The sequence below is a fragment of the Salmo salar genome, chromosome 04 (assembly GCF_965601325.2).
Source record: "Salmo salar chromosome 04, fSalSal1, whole genome shotgun sequence".
Lineage (NCBI taxonomy): Eukaryota > Metazoa > Chordata > Actinopteri > Salmoniformes > Salmonidae > Salmo > Salmo salar.
The window spans coordinates 30,006,952-30,027,422 of NC_138294.1; the positions used below are offsets into that span (position 1 = coordinate 30,006,952).

The following is a 20,471-nucleotide window of genomic DNA, read 5'->3' on the forward strand; positions in this document are numbered from 1 at the left end:
AAGGGATATAAATGCAACAGGAGGAGGGCAGAGTGACTCCTTGCTGTCTGCTATGGGCCAGCGCATTGGCAGCATAATTGGAGAGACCTCGGTGTCTGGAATCATTTGTGATGGTGATACTGAGGACCCTCTCCCAGACCCTGAAGGAATGCCAGACACACCAACTGATGGTATGTCAAGCTTTATTTTTGCAACCATTTTCAGACATGGACCACATCTGTCAGGGGTGCGTAACTGGTGGCATGGAAGTCAAACGCAGGAGAGCAGAACTTGGTAAATAGCCGGAACCGTTTAATGTACATAACTACCGACATACAAAAATAACAAAAAACATGGTCAACAAAACCCGTATCTCACCAGTCACATAAAGCACACGTACTTACAATAAACAATTCCCGACAAGGACATGGGGGAAACAGAGGGAACATATACAACATGTAATTAGGGAATTGAAACCAGGTGAGTGTGACAACCAGACAAAACAAATGGAACATGAAAAATGGATCGGCGATGGCTAGAAGACCGGTGACGTCACCTGCCGAACACCGCCCGAACAAGGAGAGGAACCGACTTCGGCAGAAGTCGTGACAACATCTAAATATTTTTTTCTTGACAATAAATATAACAATTATTTATAACATAATAAATGTAACAAAATGAATATAACAAAAATAACAACACATGAAATCTTCACAGATGTGGGTGATTTGCCTGATCCCTCAGCCATCCACAGGCCTACAAGAAGGGTGTCCTCTTTGGCGAGCACTTCAGCTGCGCCGCATGTTTTGACTGACGCAGTCCTAAAACAACAAGAAGAGATCAACACATAAATTACTGGACTTAAACAGGAATGCCATTTCAGAAGCAAACCCTGCTGGGCTGGTATTGCAGTGTGCCTCCTGTCCCAGACAAGCACAGCCAATGCCCTTTCAGCAGGCCTATGGTGCGCTCCACTGTTGTTCTTGTGCGTGGGCTTGGTTGTACCTTGCCTCTTGCTGGTTTGAGGGGTTTGTGAGGGGAGTCATCAGCCATGTTTTTAATGGGTAGCCCCGGTCTCCTGCAGTTATGAACACAACATTCAGATATTGTTTCCCAGTAGAGGTCTAACATGGCAAATAAAACCTTGCAAATAAAACAAAAGTCACTTACCAATAAGCCATCCATCCTCAACAACTCCTTCATGAAGGTTAAGGCCGACTGAATTGTTCTGTACAATGAATGAATTGTGTGTCCCACCTGGCCATTTGGCCACTACATTCAACAAAGCCAAATGTGAATCACAGATGACCTGCACATTGACAGAATGGAAACCTTTTCTGTTGACGAAGTTAAGTTCGTTCAATGATGGTGTTTTTATTGCGATGTGGGTGCAGTCAACTGCTCCAACGACATTGGGAAATTCAGCTATGGTATGGAAATCCCTTTTCACTCTGGCATGTTGCGCAGCAGTGTACAGAAACTGTATGTATTGTGGGGTCATTGAAATAATGCCATGAAGGACTGCAGGCAATATTCGGCTCATGGGTGGTTGTGAAATGCCAGAACAATCCGCAATCTCCCGTTGGAATGCTCCAGTGGCCAAAAATCCCAGGGGGGAGAGGACTTGGGTTTGCATTGGGATGGCATATGTGTGTTTCGTCTCCCTTTCTAATACTGGAGAGAGTTGGTTGCAGAGATAAAATAAAATATAACTTGGAAAACAGCGCGTCGCTCTCAGCAAAATAATCAGCACGCTAATTGAAAGAGACAGAAAATCTCAATGTAATCTATTTTAAAATCAGGCTGTAACACAATACATTTTTTTTTTAAGTCCAGGGGTGCGAATACTGTCAGAAGGCAATGTATTTCTCAAATCTCTGAAGGACTGCCAATCAGATGTAGAATAAGTCCGTCTATCCATAGCTCAAGCTACATTTATTTCCTGTAATTTCTCAGACAATTCATGTGTAAACCATTGCATCAGTCTTTTACCCTTAGTATTTTGTATGGTACATGTTTCTCAGCATCAGAGCGAACAAGGAACTTAAACAATTAAGGGGCCGATCCGAGTCAGGATAGGGCAGGTCATTATGTGGGAGCATCATGAAAACATTCTCCAGTTCCAGTCCCTAGTAAGGAAAACTTCTAGGACAGAGATATAATAGTAACATCATATTCAATTCGGTCTAATTTTAGTATAACAAAGACAGTATTTTTTATGTTTTCTGTCCTCAGATACGGAGAGCTGTGAAAACCTGTCCGCAGATGAAGAGGACCCAAAGAATGTCCCAAGAGACTAGGGGTAAATCCTTGTATACCACAGGCTATATGTGTACCTAGTAGCAAAGGTTGTATACAGTTAAAAGTCATACACAATAGCCCTATTGTATAGTCTGCTGGGTGTGCAAGCTTATGTTCCAGCCCAGCACTAACACAACTGATTCAACTCATTCAACCTAATGAGTTGATAATATACGGTGCTATTGCTGGGCTGGAATAGAAGTCTGCTCACCCAGTAGATCAGGAATCAGTGGAACAAGGTTGAACTATTTTTGTTCATCTGAAGTTATGTTTATTAATAATAGCCTTCATGTTGCTCAATTATCTATTGTTGATTGGACTAATATGTCTAACCTTTACTTTGGACGGGGCCACAGTGTCCCCTGACCCCCCGTCTCAGTCTCCAGTATCTATGCTGCAAAAGTCTATGTGCTGTTGGTCTAGGGTCAGTCTGTCCTATCTGGTGTCCTGTGATCTTAAGTATGCTCTCTCTCTACTTCTCTTTCTCTTCCTCCCGGAGGACATGAGCCCTAGGACCATGCCTCAGGACTACCTGGCCTGCATCTATGGAACCCTGACCTGATCACCGGACGTGCTACCTTATCCCGGACCTGATGTTTCAACCCTCTCCCTCTCTCTCTCTCTGTCTCTGTCTCTGTCTATGTCTATCTCTCTCTCTTTCTCTACCTCACCTGCTGTCTCAACCTCTGAATGCTCGGCAATATAAACCAACTGACATTTACTCCTGTGGTGAAGATGTATTATTGTTGCAAATTTATTACAAATAAAAAACAGAGATGTCACATTTCCATAAGTGTTCAGACCCTTTACTCAGTACATTGTTGAAGCACCTTTGGCAGCAATTACAGCATCGAGTCTTCTGGGGTATGACGCTACAAGCTTGGCACACCTGTATTTGGGGAGTTTCTTCCATTCTTCTCTGCAGATCACTCTCAAGCTCTGTCAGGTTGGATGGGGAGCATTGCTGCAAAGCCATTTTCAAGTCTCTCTAGAGCTGTTCGATCAGGTTCAAGTCTGGGCTTTGGCTGGGCCACTCAAGGACATTCGGCGACTTGTCCCAAAGCCAGTCCTGCATTATCTTGGCTGTGTGCTTGTGGTCCTGTTGGAAGGTTAACCGTCGCCCCAGTCTGAGGTCCTGAGCGCTCTGGAGCAGGTTTTCATCAAGGATCTCTCTGTACTTTGCTCCATTCATATTTGCCTCGATCCTAACTAGTCTCCTAGTCCCTGCAACTGAAAAACATCCACACTTCATGATGCTGCCACCACCATGTTTCACCGTAGGGATGGTGCCAGGTTTCCTCCAGACATGATGTTTGTCATTCAGGCCAAAGAGTTCAATCTTCATTTCATCAGACCAGAGACTCGTGTTTATCATGGTCTGAGAGTCCTGTAGGTGCCTTTTGGCAAACTCCATGTGGGTTATCATGTACCTTTTACTGAGGAGTGGCTTACGTCTGGCCCCTCCACCATAAAGGCCTGATTTGGTGGAGTGCTGCAGAGATGGTTGTCCTTCTGGAAGGTTCTCCCATCTGCACAGAGGGACACTAGAGCTCTGTCAGACTGACCATTGGGATCTTGGTAACCTCCCTGACCAAGGCCCTTCTCACCCGATTGCCCAGTTTGGCCGGCGGCCAGCTCTTGGAAGTCTCGGTGGTTCCAAACTTCTTCCATTTAAGAAAGATGGAGGCCACTGTGTTTTTGCGGACCTTCAATGCTGCAGAAATGTTTTTGTACCCTTCCCCAGATCTGTGCTTTGACACAATCGTGTCTCGGAGCTCTAAGGACAATTCCTGCGACCTCATGTCTTGTTTTTTGCTCTGACATGCACTGTCAACTGTGGGACCTTATATTGACAGGTGTGTGCCTTTCCAAATCATGTCCAATCAATATAATTTTCTACAGGTGGACTCCAAGATCAATGGAAACAGGATGCATCTGAACTCAAATTCACATCTCATAGCAAAGGGTCTGAATACTTATGTAAATAAGGCATTTCTGTTTTTTATATTTAATATATTTGCAAAAATGTCTAAACTTGTTTTTGCTTCATCATTATGTGGTATTGTGTGTAGATTAATGAGGATTATATATATTTTTATCCATTTTAGAACTTTTCAGGGTAACAAAATGTGGAAAAAGTCAAGGGATCTGAATACTTTCCGAAGTCATTGTATGTGTTAATCATGTACAACGGCTTGATTTGTTTGATCTGAGCAATTCTTCTTAGCTAGCTACATAGCCGTCTTTGTATCAAAGATAATTGTGTAGTTTAGAGTAATTAGAGTAAATATCGAGGCTAGCTATCTTCGTCCTCCTAACGTAGTCAACACTGCTAGCTGCTAGCTAGCTAGTCATCACTGCTAGCTAGCCAACTTCTACCGACTAGCAGCACTGTAGAAACTATTACATTACAACGTAACGACTTGATTAGTGTGGTGGTAGTGTTAGTTAGCCAGCTACATAGTTGTCTTTGCTGTCTCTGTATCTAAGATAATTGTGTAGTTTGAGTAATTATCGAGGTGAGCTAGCCAGCCGCGACGCGGCGCCAGACTTAGTCAACACACCTAGTCATCATTAACCCACTGCTAGCTAGCCAACCGTTACTGACTAGCAGCGCTGTAGATACTAATACTTTACAACGGAACGATTTGACTAGTGCAGTGTTAGCTAGCTAGCTACTTAGTTGTCTTTGTCATAGCTTGATAATTGCGTAGTTTAGTAATTACCGAGGTTAGCTAGCCAGCCATCGAGGTTAGCTAGCCAGCTATTTCCGTCCCCCGCGACGCCATTTTTCCTAACCCAGCCAACTATTACCGACGAGCAGCATTGTAGAAACTAAATACATTACAAGGAACGTCTTGATTAGTGTTATGTTAGCTAGCTAGCTACAAAGTTGCTTTGTATCATGACAAGGTGTAGTACTGAAACTATCGAGGTTACCTAGCCAGCTACACGTTCAAAGTCAACAACGCAGCCACTGCTAGCTAGCCTACTCCACCAGCCAGCAGTACTGTATCATTTTCGTCATTTTAGTCAATAAGATTTTTGCAACGTAAGCTTAACTTTCTGAACATTCGAGACGTGTAGTCCACTTGTCATTCCAATCTCCTTTGCATTAGCGTAGCCTCTTCTGTAGCTTGTCTACTATGTGTCTGTCTATCCCTGTTCTCTCCCCTCTGCACAGGCCATACAAACGCTCCACACCGCGTGGCCGCTGCCACTCTAACCTGGTGGTCCCAGCGCGCACGACCCACGTGGAGTTCCAGGTCTCCGGCAGCCTCTGGAACTGCCGGTCTGCGGCCAACAAGGCTGAGTTCATCTCAGCCTATGCTACCCTCCAGTCCCTAGACTTCCTGGCGCTGACGGAAACATGGATTACCACAGATAACACTGCTACTCCTACTGCTCTCTCCTCGTCTGCCTACGTGTTCTCGCGTACCCCTAGAGCATCGAGCCAGCGGGGTGGTGGCACTGGAATCCTCATCTCTCCCAAGTGGACATTCTCTCTTTCTCCCCTGACCCATCTGTCTATCTCCTCATTTGAATTCCATGCTGTCACAGTTACCAACCCTTTCAAGCTTAACATCCTTATCATTTATCGCCCTCCAGGTTCCCTTGGAGAGTTCATCAATGAGCTTGACGCCGTGATAAGTTCCTTTCCTGAGGATGGCTCACCTCTCACAGTTCTGGGTGACTTTAACCTCCCCACGTCTACCTTTGACTCATTCCTCTCTGCCTCCTTCTTTCCACTCCTCTCCTCTTTTGACCTCACCCTCTCACCTTCCCCCCCTACTCACAAGGCAGGCAATACGCTTGACCTCATCTTTACTAGATGCTGTTCTTCCACTAATCTCATTGCAACTCCCCTCCAAGTCTCCGACCACTACCTTGTATCCTTTTCCCTCTCGCTCTCATCCAACACTTCTCACTCTGCCCCTACTCGGATGGTATTGCGCCGTCCCAACCTTCGCTCTCTCTCTCCCGCTACTCTCTCCTCTTCCATCCTATCATTTCTTCCCTCTGCTCAAACCTTCTCCAACCTATCTCCTGATTCTGCCTCCTCAACCCTCCTCTCCTCCCTCTCTGCATCCTTTGATTTCATCTGTCCCCTATCCTCCAGGCCGGCTCGGTCCTCCCCTCCTGCTCCATGGCTCGACGACTCATTGCGAGCTCACAGAACAGGGCTCCGGGCAGTCGAGCGGAAATGGAGGAAAACTCGCCTCCCTGCAGACCTGGCATCCTTTCACTCCCTCCTCTCTACATTTTCCTCTTCTGTCTCTGCTGCTAAAGCCACTTTCTACCACTCTAAACTCCAAGCATCTGCCTCTAACCCTAGGAAGCTCTTTGCTACCTTCTCCTCCCTCCTGAATCCTCCTCCCCCTCCCCCCCTCCTCCCTCTCTGCGGATGACTTCGTCAACCATTTTGAAAAGAAGGTTGACGACATCTGATCCTCGTTTGCTAAGTCAAACGACACCGCTGGTCCTGCTCACACTGCCCTACCCTGTGCTTTGACCTCTTTCTCCCCTCTCTCTCCAGATGAAATCTCGCGTCTTGTGATGGCCGGCCGCCCAACAACCTGCCCGCTTGACCCTATCCCCTCCTCTCTTCTCCAGACCATTTCTGGAGACCTTCTCCCCTACCTCACCTCACTCATCAACTCATCCTTGACCGCTGGCTACGTCCCTTCCGTCTTCAAGAGAGCGAGAGTTGCACCCCTTCTGAAAAAACCTACACTCGATCCCTCCGATGTCAACAACTACAGACCAGTATCCCTTCTTTCCTTTCTCTCCAAAACTCTTGAACGTGTCGTCCTTGGCCAGCTCTCTTGCTATCTCTCTCAGAATGACCTTCTTGATCCTAATCAGTCAGGTTTCAAGACTGGGCATTCAACTGAGACTGCTCTTCTCTGTGTCACGGAGGCTCTCCGCACTGCTAAAGCTAACTCTCTCTCCTCTGCTCTCATCCTTCTAGACCTATCTGCTGCCTTTGATACTGTGAACCATCAGATCCTCCTCTCCACCCTCTCCAAGCTGGGCATCTCCGGCGGGGCCCACGCTTGGATTGCGTCCTACCTGACAGGTCGCTCCTACCAGGTGGCGTGGCGAGAATCTGTCTCCGCACCACGTGCTCTCACCACTGGTGTCCCCCAGGGCTCTGTTCTAGGCCCTCTCCTATTCTCGCTATACACCAAGTCACTTGGCTCTGTCATATCCTCACATGGTCTCTCATATCATTGCTATGCAGATGACACACAATTAATCTTCTCCTTTCCCCCTTCTGACAACCAGGTGGCGAATCGCATCTCTGCATGTCTGGCAGACATATCAGTGTGGATGACGGATCACCACCTCAAGCTGAACCATGATCTCGCCATCACGGTTGACAACTCCCTTGTGTCCTCCACCCAGAGTGCTAAGAGCCTCGGCGTGACCCTGGACAACACCCTGTTGTTCTCCACTAACATCAAGGCGGTGACCCGATCCTGTAGGTTCATGCTCTACAACATTCGCAGAGTACGACCCTGCCTCACACAGGAAGTGGCGCAGGTCCTAATCCAGGCACTTGTCATCTCCCGTCTGGATTACTGCAACTCGTTGTTGGCTGGGCTCCCCATTAAACCCCTACAACTCATCCAGAACGCCACAGCCCGTCTGGTGTTCAACCTTCCCAAGTTCTCTCACGTCACCCCGCTCCTCCGCTCTCTCCACTGGCTTCCAGTCGAAGCTCGCATCCGCTACAAGACCATGGTGCTTGCCTATGGAGCTGTGAGGGGAACGGCACCTCCGTACCTTCAGGCTCTGATCAGCCCCTACACCCAAACAAGGGCACAGCGTTCATCCACCTCTGGCCTGCTCGCCTCCCTACCTCTGAGGAAGCACAGTTCCCGCTCAGCCCAGTCAAAACTGTTCGCTGCTCTGGCACCCCAATGGTGGAACAAGCTCCCTCACTACGCCAGGACAGCGGAGTCAATCACCACCTTCCGGAGACACCTGAAACCCCACCTCTTTAAGGAATACCTGGGATAGGATAAAGTAATCCTTCTAACCCCCCCTTAACCTCTATGGGCTAGGTGGGACGCAAGCGTCCCACCCGTGGTGCACTCCATCAACAGCAGGTGCATTTCAAGAGCGGCAAATTTGAATCCAAATAAATGTCAAAATTCACATTTTTCAAACATACAACTATTTTACACCCTTTGAAAGATAAACATCTCCTTAATCTAACCACGTTTTACGATTTCAAAAAGGTTTTACGGCGAAAGCATAAATTTAGAGTATGTTAGGACAGTACATTTACAAGAGTTGTGTGTAATGTTGTGCCAATTCAAAGACAGGCGTCACCAAAACCATAAATCAGCTAAATTATGCACTAACCTTTTACAATCTCCAACAGATGACACTCCTAGGACATTGTGTTAGACAATGCATGCATTTTTAGTTCTATCAAGTTCATATTTATATCCAAAAACAGCGTTTTACTGTGGCGTTGATGTTCAGGAAATCGTTTCCCTCCAATAACCGGCATTCAAGTCAGCACCACAAATTAAATAATTAAAATTAGAAAACATTGGTAAAATATTATATTGTCATTTAAAGAATTATAGATTTACATCTCTTGAACGCAATCAACTTGCCAGATTTAAAAATAACCTTACTGGGAAATCACACTTTGCAATAATCTGAGCACTGCGCCCAGAAAAATACGCGTTGCGATACAGACTAGCCGCCATGTTGGGGAGATCTAAAATCGAAAATACTATGTAAATAATCCATTACCTTTGATTCTCTTCATCAGATGTCACTTCCAGGTATCACAGGTCCATAACGAATGTAGTTTTGTTCAAAAAAGCTCATCATTTATGTCCAAAAATCTCCGTCTTGTTAGCACATGATCTAAGCCCGCCGGACTTCACTTCATGAACGAGGGGAAAAAATATATTTACGTTCGTTCAAACATGTCAAACGTTGTATAGCATAAATCATTAGGGCCTTTTTTAACCAGAACATGAATAATATTCAAGGTGGACGAATGCATTCTCTTTTATAACGTATTGGAACGAGGGTACCCAACATGAACTCGCGCGCCAGGTGTCTAATGGGCCATCATCGTTCCATGGCTCTTGTTCGGTCAGATCTCCCTCCAGAAGACTCAAAACACTTTGTAAAGGCTGGTGACATCTAGTGGAAGCAATAGGAAGTGCCAAAATATTCCTCAGCCCCTGTGTTTTTCAATGGCATAGGTTTAAAGGTAATACAACACATCAGGTATCCACTTCCTGTCAGAAAATGTCTCAGGGTTTTGCCTGCCAAATGAGTTCTGTTATACTCACAGACACCATTCAAACAGTTTTAGAAACTTTAGGGTGTTTTCTATCCATATATAATAAGTATATGCATATTCTAGTTACTGGGTAGGATTAGTAACCAGATTAAATCGGGTACATTTTTTTATCCAGCCGTGCAAATACTACCCCCTAGCCCCAACAGGTTAAAAGATTTAGATGCACTATTGTAAAGTGGTTGTTCCACTGGATATTATAAGGTGAATGCACCAATTTGTAAGTCGCTCTGGATAAGAGTGTCTGCTAAATGACGTAAATAGCTTCACCACAGCTGTTTTGACTGGGACTATATGTTCCTGTGGTACTTCTTGGTGTGTGGTAACTGTAACAAAATAAATAAGTTACATTTAAACCAATAAAAGCTATTGAAATACTGTAATTTACAAATACGATGTAAAAAAACAAGACGGTAAAGAATGAATTAGAACAAAATCTAAGGAATTAACACTTAATATTTTTCCTTGACAAGCATTTCTGGTGGGGTTGAAAATGTGTCAATCTGGCAGCAAGTCTCCCTCAAGGTCTACACCTCTGGATGCAGATGCATTACTTTCTCAGAAAAATATAAGTAAAAACAGTATATAGATCAGAATTCATACACATTTTGAGAGATGGAATTTCATAAATTTTATATGACTTCTCCATTACTTTTAACCAAATTTCCATGACCAATACATCTCTATGTACAGTATACATGAAAAAGTCAGCATAAATGTGGTATTTATGCTTATCTTTCATTCATTTTTATTAATGTTTAGGTGTTGAGGCATAAGACAAGAATGTGCAGTTAAATGAAAATAAATCTAATTTTGGACTCAAGTGTCTATTGACTGCCACCTGTGATGAGTGACTGCTTTTGTTCTTGGGTCCTCTCTGTCCCTTTCAGACAGCCCTACCTAACCTGGTCTTTCTGTCACTCAGTGGGAGGTTTGTTGGGGAATGTGCACTTTGTGACTTCAGGGCAACACACGGTTGTCTTTCAAAAGATCTCATGTACTGAGATGATCGGTCAGATTACTAGGGCTATTTACACCAGTTTATTGGCAAAGTGGAGTCTCGTGCGTTCCAAATATTCAAAAGGTGTAAACACAATGGAACTACAGATGCTGTTGGTTGAGCTATTATTGGCGGTGATACTGTATATGCATAACAGCACGAAACTATGACGTCTCATGGTGGGAATTTCTGTAACCTGAAACCATATGCCAAGTCTTCTCCCTCGCTGAGAAGGAAATAGACAAAATTGTCTGGATCAGGACAATGTCTTTCACTTAAATGTGGAGTAGGTTGTGTAGATCAGTGAAAAATCCCAATCTAGGAACTGTAAATAGATGTTCTGTCTGTACTATATTATCTGCATCATATATTATACTGTATCCGAATACATACATATTTAATCAAATCAATCTTTATTTGTCACATGCGCCAAATACAACATGTGTAGACCTTACCGTGAAATGCTTACTTACAAGCCCTTAACAGCACAGTTCAAGAAAGAGTTAAGAAAAAAATTATCAAATAAACTAAAGTATCATAAAAAAAATAACACAATAAAATAACAATGACAAGGCTATATATAGGGGGTACCTGTACCGAGTCAATGTGCGGAGGTACAGGTTAGTTGAGGTAATTTGTTCATCTAGGTAGGGGTGAAGTGACTATGCATAGATAATTAACAGCGAGTTCTTATATCTTTAGATATTAAGCTTTAAATGAATAAATCAGCATTCAAGTGTGTACAATTCCACCTCCAAGTGCTCAGTAGGCCTCTGCAAAGAACTACGAGCAACTACAAGGGGTGTACTGTTGAGTTAGATTAGATAGAACCCGTAGAGAAAACACCACCAGTGTTGTGTACACACACTTAAGATCGGACACTACTGACCTGTAAGTATGTCAACAAATAATGAAGACTAATCTTTTCTTTACTCAGTTAGACAAATAGTTGTCGAAAATATATTATTATCAATATACATCTATATCTATATTCAGCATCTAAAATGAAATGTGAGATGACGTAACCAGTGATTAACTGAATACTTGAGCATGTATTCATCAATGTTGTGTTAGGGTTTTTTCATGACTTAGCTTTATCGTCTTGGATCATTTGGAACACACCTGGTGCAATCTGACAACTTAATCATTTCTCGTAATACATATGACTTCTCAGAAACTTCCAGACCTATCCCTTTAAAATGCACTCAATGAACCGAGACCAATAAATCCTGTTTTACACGTGTCCATGTCATCACCTTTCACTTTGATTGTATGCATCTTTCCTTAAAGTGGTTTGCACATCGATTTTTAAAAATGTATTTATCTATATAGTATCAGAGTATTTTATTAATATAGTCATCGAGTTCTGATGAATATAACTTATAAATGCCTCATGAGCGCAGTTCAACTGTCTTAGCCCAACAAAACCCAAGTAGGCTTGTTTTAGTCTGAAAACAAACACTGTATAGCTTTATAGCATAATTCTGATCCCATGGATGGTCGGTCCTTTCCTTCAAAGTTCTGTGTATGAATTTGACAGTGATTTCATGTCTTTATCCGCATCGCTCAGCTGTTAACCAAAAAGTGGTGGGGCTGCCGTTTTTATGTTGTTTGAATTACAGATTGTAGCTTTTAAATTACAATATTATATGAATAGATACTGTACATGATAGTATGTAGACATCAGTGAGAAAAACTGGTTGAAATGTATGTTACATAGGTAACTGACGTATTTAAAATACGACTGATATTTGACATATAGCTGATATGTCCATTGATGTGATGTACAACTGAAGAGCAAAGCCCTTATATGAAATAGAACTACAGACCCATATGCCAGTTTATAGGTTACATAAAGATAAAATGCCAAGATGTCAGCATTTTGACGGTTTCTAATCATAACATGTTGGAAATTATGACAGTCAAACAGAAAACCGATACATAATAATATAAAAAACACTTTCAACTGTTCAGTTTATAGGTATAATAAAACTTTACAGTCCAACCTCAATGTTTTAAGACCTGAATTATTTAACATTGATCTGGTATTTCTGTCTGCATTCCTCTCAAGGTAAGCTATGGTGGTAGGTACATAGTTGTGGTTCCAATAATTTCTGGCTGGCAGTGTCTCTGTTCTGCCTTTAGCATCTTCCCGAACCTGATTTTACTTCTTCAATCCTCTCAGATCATTACACTTGGGGCTAGTGGCATAGGCAGAAATCCCTTGATGGGCACTCAAATCATCATAAAATTATCATAAAATCATAGCTTACCCAATACCCTACTGTAATCGATCTCACACACAACAAACCATGTAACATTTGATTTTGCATTACAGACCAAATAGCCTTTTAGGCCTATGTAAATCCATGACTCTTGCATTTAACATTTGACTCAAATAGACCCACACATAATAAATCATAGGCCTATAATTAATAGGCTATGAGACTAGAACATAATGCCCTGATGTAACAGTAATAATCACAATAGGCTTGGCAACATCTCACTGGCTCAGCGACCAGGAGCTAGTAGGCTAGTCTAGGATCAGTGACCAGGAGATAGAAGGCTAGGCTCAGCGACCAGGAGATAATAGGCTAGGCTCAGCGACCAGGAGATAGTAGGAAACTAAAAAGATTTGGCATGGGTCCTGAGATCCTCAAAAGGTTCTACAGCTGCGACATCGAGAGCATCCTGACTGGTTGCATCACTGCCTGGTACGGCAATTGCTCGGCCTCTGATCGCAAGGCACTACAGAGGGTAGTGCGTACGGCCCAGTACATCCCTGGGGCTAAGCTGCCTGCCATCCAGGACCTCTACACTAGGCGGTGTCAAAGGCCTTAAAAATTGTCAAAGACCCCAGCCACCCCAGTTATAGACTGTACTCTCTACTACCGAATGACAAGCGGTACCGGGGTGCCAAGTCTAGGACAAAAAGGCTTATCAACAGTTTTTATCCCCAAGCCATAAGACTCCTGAACAGGTAATCAAATGGCTACCCGGACTATTTGCATTTGGTGCCCCCTCCCAACCACCCCAACCCTCTTTATACTCTGCTGCTACTCTCTGTTTATCATTTATGCATAGTCACTTTAACTATACATTCGTGTGTATACTACCTCAATTGGGCCGACCAACCAGTGCTCCCGCACATTGGCTATCTGCATTGTGTCCCACCCACCACCCACCACCCGCCAACCCCTCTTTTACACTACTGCTACTCTCTGTTCATCATATATGCATAGTCACTTTAACCATATCTACATGTACATACTACCTCAATCAGCCTGACAAACCGAGCTGACAAAGTATAAATATGTAATTCTGAAAAACCAACTGTTCCTAGGCCGTCACTGTAAATAAGAGCTTGTTCTTAACTGACTTGCCTAGTTAAACAACAAATACCCATAACATGGTGCAGCCACCACTATGCTTCAAAATATGGAGAGTGGTACTTGATAATGTGTTGCATTGGATTTGCCCTAAACATAACACTTTGTATTCAGGACAAAAAGTGAATTGCTTTCCCACATTTTTTGCAGTAGTAATTTAGTGCCTTGTTGTTAACAGGATGCATGTTTTGGAAAACAATTATTCTGTACAGACTTCTTTCTTTTCACTCTGTCAATTAGGTTAGTATTGTGGAGTAACTGCAATGTTGTTGATCCATCCTCAGTTTTTCTCCTATCACAGCCATTTTAAACACTGTAACTTTTCTAATGTCACTATTGGCCTCATGGTGAAATCCCTGAGCGGTTTCCTTCCTCTCCAACAGATTAGTTAGGAAGGATGCCTGTGTCAGCGACGCTCTCCAGTCCCGGGCCTCCAGCGACGCTCTCCAGTCCCGGGCCTCCAGCGACGCCTCTCAGCCCGGGGCCTCCAGTGACGCCTCTCAGCCCGGGACCTCCAGTGACGCCTCACAGCCAGGGGCCTCCAGCGACGCTCTCCAGTCCGGGGCCTCCAGCGACGCTCTCCAGTCCCGGGCCTCCAGCGACGCTCTCCAGTCCCGGGCCTCCAGCGACGCCTCTCAGCCCGGGGCGTCCAGCAACACCTCTCAGCCCGGGGCGTCCAGCAACGTCTCTCAGCCTGGGGCCTCCAGTGACGCCTCTCAGCCTGGGGCCTCCAGCGACGCCTCTCAGCCCGGGGCCTCCAGTGACGCCTCTCAGCCCGGGACCTCCAGCGACGCCTCACAGCCAGGGGCCTCCAGCGGCGGTCTGCAGCCCAGGGCCTCCAGCGGCGGTCTGCAGCCCAGGGCTTCCAGCGGCGGCCTGCAGCCCAGATCCTCCAGCGGCGGTTATCTATTATAGAATGTGCCAATGTTTGTGAACGATTCCCTTAATTTGTTCAGAGCACTTTGAATAGCGGGTAGTTAGAACGCAAGAATGCGTCTTTTTGTGAGACTGACCTTGAAAAAGGTCATGTCTCGTTTTGTTTTGAATTGTATCAATGGCAATATTAATCTGATCATTTTCTTTGCGTCTCAGCCATATTTCTGTCGAAATCAGATTTTTTGGGCAAATTCTTTTGATTCGACAGAATTGGCTATATGGCAAACTATTTTTCAAGGGAAGTGGGTGACAACTGTCAGCCCTCAACAAACTGTTACGATCAGTAGGTTTCCTGTAAAGATCAGTGTATAGAACATTATTTTCACACAAGATCAGAAGATCAAGAAAACTGATTTGACGTGTATCAGATTGCATAGTAAATCTCAAATGTTCAGAACAAGAGTTAAGAAAAGCATGGAATGCCTGGAGCAGTTCTGCATCACCCCTCCATAGAACAAAAATGTCATCAATATACCGTTTCCAAATAATGATGTTAGGCAAGAAAACATTTTTGAGATGATTGAAAATAGACTGTTTCTCCATGTAACCCACATACAAATTAGCATAGTTAGGATCCATGGGGGATCCCATAGCAGTACCCTTCGTTTGAATAAACAAATCATTTAGAAACATGAAATAGTTATGTGTGAGCACTATTTCAGCCAATGTTATAATGCAGGCACTGGAAGGTAGTTCATTAGGGTCACGTTGCAGAAGAAAATGTTCCATAGCTTCAATACCACCCTCGTGTGGAATATTAGTGTATAACGACTCAACATCAAAAGTAACTAACAAGGTATTCTCAGGGAGAGGATTGAGAGATTCAATGATAGAGATCATACCGCTGGTGTCCTTTACAAAGGAGGGGAGCTGTTCTGTGAGTGGTCTAATAAAAAAATCAACAAAAGTAGATAGAGGGGCCGTTACGGCGTCACTGCCCGGTACAATAGGGCGCCCTGTAGGTTTTGTAACATTCTTGTGTAATTTTGGCAAAGTATAGAAAGTGGCAATTTTAGGGTGTTGAATATCCAAAAAGTCATGTTCTTTTTTGGTTATCTGACCAGAACTTAAATACCCATCTAGGACAGAAAAGATAATATTCTGAAATTGGGAAGTAGGGTCACTTCTGAGTTTCTTGTAAAAGGTGTTGTCAAGCAGCTGTCTATGACACTCATTTACATAAGCTGTCCACCATGAATACCACCGACCCACCCTTATCAGCAGGACGAATAAGGACTGACGTATCAGATTGTAAATCAAGCAAAGCTTGTTTTTCATCCTTAGGTAAATTATGGAAAGATTTGGACTCCTGTTTGTTCTTAAGGAGATGAACAACATCTTTTTCAACGAGTCTGCAATTTGTCTCAATAGAGTGATTGCGATTGGCTGGAGGTACAAAATAACTCTTACTTCTAAAAGGAGTCGGAGTATGTACAGGTGAGAAACCTACTGGTTCAATAGAAACATCACGATTACGGGAGCTAAAGTATTCCCTAAAACGGATGTTTCTAAAAAAACTTAAACATGTCTACCTTAACATCAAAATCGTTGCACTGGGTTGTAGGCACAAAGATAACGCTTTATTAATCAAAGAGACATGAGCAGGGCTAAATATCTTGCTTGAAAAATGAAAGACAATCAGTCCCGTGGGTTCTGGGACCGTGTGAACGGTCTCCTCTGCCTCTGATAGTCGCTTCTTCTTACCCCGAAAAAACTACCACTGGAAGCCGACGAGACGCTAGTTGTAGAGTGTTGGTCAGACGGGGGTGGATGGAAGTAAGCGTCATCCCTCCTGCGTCTGCCATTGAGAGGAGGAGCAGGACCTCCTTGGTCAGGGTTTCGCTCAGAATATGAACTGGTATTTTTCAATGTTGAGTGCAAGTCACCATTTTCTACTGTGTTTAGAAATTGGAACACTAGTTTCTCAAAGAAAAAACAATTATTCAATGTTTCATTCAAAAAGTTTATTTAATGATAGATAGAAAGATACATAGATAGATGGACAGGTATACTGAACAAATGTATAAATGCAACGTGTAAAGTGTTCATATGCCACACCTGTTATGGGGGGTGGATTATCTTGGCAAAAGAGAAATTCTCACTAACAGGGATGTAAACAAATTTGTGCACAATATTTGAGAAAAATAAGCTTGGGACTAACACTTCACATGTTGTGTTTATATTTTTGTTCAGTGTAAATATAAGATTACTGTTTATAAACATAATTTGGGGTGCAGGTTTGTAAATTGTTACTCACATGGTAACTCATACTGTAAATGTTTTATGGATAAATTATTCAACCCAATTACATAACCCAAAATAGAATTATATTAAAACAGTAATGAAGAAAATGTACTTCTACGTGTTTTACATACTGGATTGAATATTAACAAGATAAGACGTTACAATGTTTTAAAAACAGTGCAGTGGTCAGCATTAGTTCCTCGGCCCCTTTGACACACTTCAGTGATATTCCCAAAATAACTCAAAGTAAATGTAATAAAGGTAATTGGTATTTTGTCTTGGTGAATTTAAATACAGATATAAAGTAGTACCAATCAGTTAATAATTAAAAATGCAACTATGATCAAATAACACAATAAAAAAGTATACAATAGGATTTGGATGTCACATGTTGAAGGAAAGGTTTTCTAATCTTTCAGTTATTATCCATATTAATCTAACAGATAAAACAAGTGCAAGCTGCTGTGTACAAGATGCAAATAAATAAGTAATGTCTTTGAGAGCCTATATGGTTAAGTATAAATACAGTCACTTCAAAGAAAAGGAATATGCATTTAATATTCATAAGCAGAAAAAAAAGTATATGAATTCTTAAGGATTGTCACAAATATCATACTTCACATCAAAAAGTACAATTAGGTGTGTTTTTGTTTGTGTATGTATTTGCGGGAATGTACATGAAATACATATCTATTTTGCCAATTAACACAGGCACAATCCATTGTGCATTCTTCTGCCAAAGCAGGTCCTTAATCTTAAGGCTGTCTCTATGAGAGCTGGAAAACCGTTCATTGGTGAAACCAATGCCACAGGAGCTATGACACAGGCTATTAGTTAGCCAGCAACTGGACCATTAGCAGTGCCAAAGTGAGAGGCAAGGCAACCAGACAGAAGGCAGTGGGTCGGGGAGCACTTCCTGAATTGACTGATGACTCTGGAAAAAGTAGGAAAAATAGAGATATGGTTCAGTGAATGATGAAAGTGGATTGTCTTTTCATGTTTCTGTTCAAATGTTGACTTTGCTCTTACAGATGTGTAGTTGTATGGTGACGATTAATACATACCAACACTGACGCTGTCCGATATGAAGTTCAGGGAGGTATTACTGATGGTGAAAGTTGCCTGTGCGCTGAATGCGCTGGGAACTGAAGATTTGTTTCTGAACACGAGAGTCATGTTGGTAACTACAGATCCTTTCCTAGGAAAGAAAATAGACAACCCACAGAAATCATTATCATCACTGTCATCATCAAAGTTTTTAAGTCGGTAATGAGAATTCATACTTACTTGAATGAGTTGACAATGGAACGAAGGAAGCTTGGGGTTTTAGCAAAAATCTTGTTCACCTGCATTGAAAGATTACAATATGATTACCAAAGCTTAACATAATTCGCATGAAAATTAAAACAGGGCCAGAACTCACAGAGTCAAAACACCAAGCGCTACAAGAAGGTGCCCCAGACCCTCCTCCTAATTGGGATACTTTAGCTGTTTTTTTTGTCTGAGAAAGGGGAATGGTGTAAATCAAGAGGACTTGATGTGTTCTGAAAAATGAGATGTTGAGGATTATAATAAATAACGCTTTGATGTCATAGAACAAAGCCCAGACAGATTGCTCAAAATTGACCTTGAATTGGATGCCTGTCCATGTCGTAAAGACATCGGGAAATCCCATAATCCCATAACAACGGATTCAAAGGTTGCATGTTCAATATCAGTTGTAGGCACTAGTTTTTTATGTTTTTGTTTCAAATCTATCCCAAACATTAACCGTTAACTTAACCTTTTGGAATGAATGCCTAAATGTACTGTTTTAACCCTATCAAAAACCTTAACCATTAATGGAAAAGGTGTTATGCTATACATAAATGCTGACATGCTATACAACTTCAAATTTCAAAGTTAGGAAAACGCCACTCAAAAACTGTCTTTTGGTATTTGTTTCATTAGTCCATTGTTGATATAATCCCAAAAATGTTTGCATGTCAGCAATCACATTTTCAAGATATTTAACCTTCAAAATACAGAAACACAGCAGGTATGATCCATTTTGCATCATAAGATGCTGCGTTTGCTTCATATGATGCAAAATGCATCACACTGGCTGCATTTCTGCATTTCAAAGTTGTATATCTTAATGACTTGATAACTGACATGCAAAACTGTAAATGTTTCCCATGTTGTGCACATTGCACTCTCTGTTGCCCATAACAGCAGTTAGGTAGGCACAAGGATTTATAGGCAGGCACAAGGGTTCATGTCCACTAAAAGTACCGTAAAAAAAGTCTGGACATTGTTCTCAATGGGGATGTCCCAGAGTACGACATCTTTGTACTGAATAATATTTTTTTCTACCTAACAATAGGATGCCCACTCATATCCAGTCTCTTTGGTGTGGTGTGTATTGATGAAAAGGGATCTAGATACTTACCTCCGAGACCACTTTGCCAGCCAGAGCCTTGAATGCTGAAGAGGACTGGTTGGCAAGATCCACGGTGAATGCCTGATTGAGACTGAACCGAAAAATCAGGGTTCCTTCACTAGAAGATGGAGGGTCAGTTGATAAGACAGCAGTGGTGGTGGCTGCTGCCGGAACAGCGATGGTGGTGGCTGCTGCCGGAACAGCGGTGGTGGTGGCTGCTGCCGGAACAGTGGTGGTGGTGGCTGCTGCCGGAACAGCGGTGGTGGTGGCTGCTGCCGGAACAGCGGTGGTGGTGGCTGCTATGGGCACTATGTGTGTTGTTGGCATGTTCATAGGATCCGATGTTGCATTGACAATCATGTTTGTAGTTGACCTGTTTGAGGGAGCCGAAGTTGCGTTTATGACCATATATGGTGTTGATATTGGAGGATCTGGAGTAGAAGTAGTAGTTGGAGCTGAGGTTGAAACAACTCCTGCAAGACAGCAAATCATCAGATATCATTATGTGTGTATAACAGAAGATGTGTTGATCTTAAAGAAAAAATAAACAATAAGCATTGCACACAGCTTTGACAACATCTGATCATTGTTAACTATCAGAATTTTATTGTGACATGACACGATAGAATAGATTACTTAATGTCCAATCAATAATCGTTTCTAGGAATTTGTTTCAGTTGTTATAATATTCTTATAATGTTAAACAGTTAAGTAATATAGAGACCAGATAACTATAATTAATTTAATATACTCAAACTTAGGACGATAAAATGCAGACATATAAAGAAGTGCAGCTGTATGATAACTTGGTATTTAAAACACATGAGGTAGAGAGAATGCAGGGAAATACTAAGTAATTTA

At 42.6% G+C, this 20,471-nt stretch overlaps 1 protein-coding gene across 1 annotated transcript in view; it reads right to left on the minus strand.

Annotated features, from left to right (window-relative positions):
- The window catches only part of LOC123742560 (uncharacterized), a 64,468-nt gene extending 44,498 nt beyond the window's left edge, over positions 1 to 19,970 (minus strand). The window contains exon 1 of the mRNA XM_045717628.2: positions 19,620 to 19,970. Within this exon, the coding sequence (XP_045573584.2) occupies positions 19,620 to 19,970 (351 nt within the window). The remainder of the gene's footprint in view (positions 1 to 19,619) is intronic.
- Between the last annotated feature and the right edge of the window lie 501 nt (positions 19,971 to 20,471).